Source organism: Etheostoma cragini, chromosome 3 (genome assembly GCF_013103735.1).
Source record: "Etheostoma cragini isolate CJK2018 chromosome 3, CSU_Ecrag_1.0, whole genome shotgun sequence".
In the NCBI taxonomy this organism is placed as follows: Eukaryota; Metazoa; Chordata; class Actinopteri; order Perciformes; family Percidae; genus Etheostoma; species Etheostoma cragini.
In genome coordinates, this window is record NC_048409.1 from 1,274,239 (window position 1) to 1,279,944 (window position 5,706).

The 5,706-nt window shown below is 41.8% G+C and overlaps 1 protein-coding gene across 12 annotated transcripts in view; it reads left to right on the forward strand.

The window, feature by feature from the left end:
• tenm4 (teneurin transmembrane protein 4) overlaps positions 1–5,706 on the forward strand; it is a 166,277-nt gene that overhangs the window by 122,874 nt on the left and 37,697 nt on the right. For all 12 annotated transcript variants that reach the window (XM_034865640.1, XM_034865643.1, XM_034865648.1 and 9 more), the window contains 3 exons: positions 523–784; positions 2,744–3,011; positions 3,239–3,382. In XM_034865640.1, coding sequence (XP_034721531.1) covers positions 523–784; positions 2,744–3,011; positions 3,239–3,382 — 674 coding nt within the window. The remainder of the gene's footprint in view (positions 1–522; positions 785–2,743; positions 3,012–3,238; positions 3,383–5,706) is intronic.

The window sequence follows — 5,706 nt, forward strand, 5'->3', positions numbered from 1 at the left end:
CTCTCTCTCTCTCTCTCTCTCTCTCTCTCTCTCTCTCTCTCTGTCTCTCTCGCACGCACACTCACACACACATACATGTGAAGGAGCAGTGCATTACACATAATGGACAAACAGTCATGTCTGAACCTACAGAATGCATCAAAAATGTTCCATTATTCAGATAAAACCTACAAATTATGACATTAACTAAGAGATGGGCTCTGAACATTGTGATTAATCATCCCATGGTATTTTCAGTGTGTGTGCCAGAAAGATAATGCTAAATAGTGGAACAGCATCCTTTCTTAACATCCGACATTTAATAAAACATGGAATGTATTACTGTTTGATCTGTTATAACAACCCTTAATTAGAAAATAGTCAATATATTCACAGTAAATTGTTGGATTAATCCTCAACACACAACAGATTCCATGCATTGCTAATAAGATTTTTCACAGTATTTATTTTGTATATAATCCATCTTCACTGTATGTGAATCCACATTCCTCTTCTCTGACATTGTGCACATCTGTGTTCCAGTTTTGACTTGGTGACCAACGGAGGCATAGCCATAGCCCTGCACTTTGAGCGTGCTCCATTCATCACCCAGGAGCACACTCTCTGGTTGCCATGGGGACGCTTTTTTGTCATGGACACCATTGTCATGCGCCATGAGGAAAATGACATCCCGAGCTGTGACCTCAGCAGCTTTACCCGGCCCAGCCCCATCGTGTCCCCGGCTCCGCTCACCGCCTTCGCTGGCTCCTGCTCCGAACGGCGCACCGTCGTACCCGAAATCCAGGTGACCGCTCCGCTCTGCACCCCACCCTCTTTGCTGCCCCGCAGGTTGTGATCTACATGGGTCTCGTCTCCAAGTGATTCATGCCACACATCTGGAAAAGACCCTGAAGACTATTCATCAAGTACACGTGTACTAGTAACTCTGGCCCGTGGCAGTGCTGTGATTTTATCTCTCTGGTGTAATTGGTCTGTGGAACTTGGGCGATTTACAATGTGCATTGTACTGTCTCGCTGCAAAGTGATGGTGATTACCTCACACACAGTAAACAGCCTGGACATTTTTTAATTTCTCCTGGGCTGGAGCCTCCTACAGTAGATTAAGCATACAAGTACCACTGGAAGGTGGTACTTTGCTTTATATTTCATGAGTGTATACTTAATGTTTACAGGTGCAGTTTTTCCTTAGGTTTGTGGAAAACTTAAGTGCATGTATTATTATATATCCTCCCTTAAGAAAATGTTAAATGTTATGTTATTCCATTTTAAAACACAAAGTGTGATTTCACATCTATTTGGACTATTAATATTACCATAGCTGTGTCTAAAACGTTGGAAACTGCTACAGTAGATAATAAATAAATAAAAGTACAAAAACATCACTTGCTAAAGAAATCCAACTACAACCCTTATATCTGTTAAAATGATTTGTTAGTTTTGATGATCACATTGATTTAACATTCATTCAGCTTATGTAGTGCCCAAAATGGCTTGGGTGCTACACCTAAGCCTTATAATGGTAGGGAAAACCCTGGTGTGTAGTGTATGTGCCTTATTTATGCATGCGCGCACTTACATGGGCTCCTGTGCTCAGGTCAGTGTGTGTCTGCTGTATGTCTAGAAGGCATCTCTGTCTGACTTTGCTTCAGAAGATTAATGGCATATCAGTGAAGTTAGCATGCAGCCCTGTCTATGTATAGTGGCCTTGTTTTTGCAATTCCTTGAGCTGTAAGAGTAAGGGCACCCTACAGGGACATCATCCTATTTACAATTGTCCTTATAAAATGGAATTCTGATCAATTGACCTGGCATGGCCACACTTGGTGAGCATTTATATAAATAAAAAAACACATAGGTGGCATGTCCTCTGACCAATGTAGCTTTGGGGAGCTGTTTAATTTAACACACACACACACACACACACAAACACACAAATATACACACACACACACACACACACACACACACACACACACACACACACACACACACACACACATTATATGGCCATAGTGCAGCACCTGCTTTTCCAATGTTTTAGACACTGACATTGTAGTAGTGATAATTGTCCAAAAGTTGTGAAATAGCATTTTCTTTTATTATATCATATATATTAAATTACGTTAAATTTTGTTGAGAGAGGACCCCTAACCCAGCGCCGTGTACGTGCACCTCAGATGTTCACAAACCGAGAGAAAACACTGGTACTGTTGAATCAAGAGGTTACAGGTCTGACCTCGGTGGAAATGCCCAAGGCCACATTGTCCGTTGACTCTTTCTAAACCAACTTTTATTACTCCTATGTATTATCACACTGCCAGCTCTGAGCTCAAGGGCACTCCTGTGATGCCATCGTCATATGGATTGCAAGCAAGACTGTTGTCCTAATAAAAGAATTGCCGTTATTAATTCAATTATGAAAAAACTCACTGGAGTACATAATGAAGAAATCCTTCATTGAATTCCCTGTAAAGCATGAATGTAATTGTCCTCTAATTGATGTCTCTAATCTTCCCATGGGTCCATCTATTTGGCTAGAGGCAAGGCTGTGAAAATATGTAACAAAGGTTGTAGTGGCCACCGACCTAAAGGAATGACAAATTGATCATCTGCGTCAAATAAAGGACATGCACAGGCATGTTATTAATCCTACCTTCGGCTCTGAATAAATGAGATTTCTAAGCTCTTTGATATTTACATTGTTTGCTTTCTGACATTTATGAGCTTCCTTTTGTGTCCACAGTCTCTGCAGGAGGAAGTGCCCATACCGGGGACAGAAATGAATCTCGGCTATTTAAGCAGCAGGACTCCAGGTTACAAGTCAATATTGAGGGTGACCCTCACCCACTCCACAATCCCTTTCAACTTGATGAAGGTTCACCTCATGGTGGCTGTGGAAGGCAGGCTGTTCAGAAAATGGTTTCCTGCAGCTCCGAACCTCTCCTATGACTTTGTGTGGGACAAGGCTGACGTCTACAGCCAGAAGGTCTATGGCTTGTCAGAAGCTTTTGGTAAGTGAACTTGGAGTATACACTGTACTGCATAGAATACAAAATATTCTCATATATATATGTGTGTGTGTGTGTGTGTGCATGGGTGGTTGACATAGTCTCTGTTCTTATAAAGTTAAGCACTTTGTGTTGCATGATCTTTGTTTGAAAAGTGATATACGAATAAAGGTTGATTGATTAATCATGTGGTTGGCTAATGCTAGATTTATCGTTGCTTCTTCCCCTAGTATCTGTGGGCTTTGAGTATGAGTCCTGTCCAGACTTTATTCTCTGGGAGAAGAGGACTGCTGTTCTACAGGGCTACGAAACCACGGCCTCCAAACTGGGAGGATGGACCATAGACAAGCACCATGCTTTAAATATCCAGAGTGGTGAGTCCACTAGTGAGCCCTTCTTCTTTCTTCCTATTCATAGCTCCTTGTTCATTAAAAAGCCCACTCAACAGAACATTGGATATTGTAAGAAATCTTAGTTTTTGCATGTATTCCATTGTTGACTTTTAAAAGCCCAGTGAGGTAAATACACCTGTGTGCCAGTGCAGTTGTACCTGTTTAAGGGCTCCTGCACACTGCCGTGGTGTGTCAGTTGCGTGGCGTTTCTGTTGCGTGTCAGTTGCGTGGCAGCTGTGTGTCGTTGCCATGTCTTTGCACACCAGAAACACATCTCCGACGCAGGGCTACTGCTGCTAGCCCTGTCTATACACATGTACGTTTCCCATTGATAAAATGAAGTAATAGCGTGTTCTTCAACTTTATTTTGTCAGTATTTGTGTGTTTGTACAATTGTTTGCACATCCATCAATATAAATATTTTTACATTTCAATTCCCTTTCTTGAGATAATGAAGTCCATGGTATTGTTTTATCAGAATCCAAATGAAATACAATTTAAAAAGGAATGTCATGTATTAAATGTATTTGTGTTAAAATGATCTCTTCGTGTTCTCTTTGACCTGGAAACGCTTCCTATTTCTAGCACGAACGCGTTATCGCCGTGGCTCGAGCCGTGCCTGAGACGTGCGTGTCACGCAGGCAGTGTGCAAGCTCTAATCTGTTAACAATGGAGCTGAACTAAAAACAGACCCGCCACGCAGCTGACACACTCACGCCACGCGGGCAGTTGAATTTGCATCAACGATGAAAAAGATGGCATAATGCAGATCACTATATTAATATCAGCGAGAACACTAATCAAGAGACCATATTTATTTTGATTTAAATTGGAAACTAATTTAACTAGCAGGTGTTTTTGTTTTATGAAAGTAAATGTCATTCAGACTTAATAAATAGATATATAACTAAATTATTAAGATGGAAATATTGCATGGTTTAAGTCTACTGCCGCTCCTCATTCTCTCAGTCTCATTGTGCAGATCCTGCAGATAAGTACCACCATGTCTACTCAGTGTCTGGCTTAGATGATTTTAGTGTAACATGGAATTGTCCTTCCTGTCTTCACAATTTTGGGGCTTTTAAAATTCAGTCATGTAGCCTTAGAAAGAGGGGCTACAACTGTCCACTTTTAGGAGAGGAGGGTCAATTTTCTTATTGCAAGCAAATTACTCCTGAAAGGCAGGAGTAGGAATGAAGAGAGGGAACCTGTGGTCAGCCTCTGTCACTTGCTAGGCTTCACAGTCTGGTGTGTGTGTGGAAGGGCTAATCAGAGGAGATGAGGCACACTCATTTGAAAATTGCTCAGGAAGGTGTTAGTTTGATCCGTCACACTAAACCTGCTGAGTCTGAATGTGCTGTCCAGAGGAGGGAAAGAGCGGCTCGTTGCCCCATCTCCACCGCCAGTTCGTCTTTGGCACGTCCATGTCTTGTTCATGCCCAGCATTTTTAGAATCATCCCTAATTTAATTGCTGTCAGTCTGCTACTCCCAGCAGCAGCAGCCCCACATATTAAATCAAGTCCCAGGAAGGAGATGCTTGGCTGATCTTTCGTGATAGACCAAATGCTGTGCTGTTCAAAGAACTCAGGTCACCAAGAACCATCAGAAGCATGAAAACTACTGCAGACACGCAGATGCTGCATTTCAAATATGATTACATTGATTGGGCAGCACAAACATCTTTATATTAACATATCTGAAGATTTTCCAAGCGTAGATTGGCAACGCTAATGGAAACATAGCGTGCATGTGTGTGTGGGTACATGCTTGAATGCCTTCACATGAACTCTCCTCATATCTCTCCATATTTGGTGATGTGCAAAGCAGGTAGAGTTCATTCAGGCACAATGCCATTTTTATTCGGGTTAGTCATTTTTTTGTGATTGTGCCTGTCTGGTAGCTTTCTATTTCACTTGTGCCAAGGGCTTTTTGTCCCCCATTTGGGTGTGAAATTGGGCCTGTGTTTCCATCTGCTAAGACCACCTCTTATGGCAAACAAGGACACAGAGCAATTTCTATGGCTTCAGTTGGCAGAAGTGCACAAACAGACCTACTCAAAATCACATCAGATTCTTGTCTGTGTGTTGACTTCGACGTCTTTTAAAATGTTCATCTAATATACTTTATACTTACTTACTGCCATACTTTTTAAACTGCAATAAACAACCGGAGCCACTTGGAGACAGAGACTTGCAGCATTACAGCACCAGAACAGTCTAAGTTTTCCAAGTTCTCACGAGTAACGTGTCAGCAAGCAGCTGCCCACGTACCCATAGCAGAAACAGTTTAACGTAACCATCTCGTT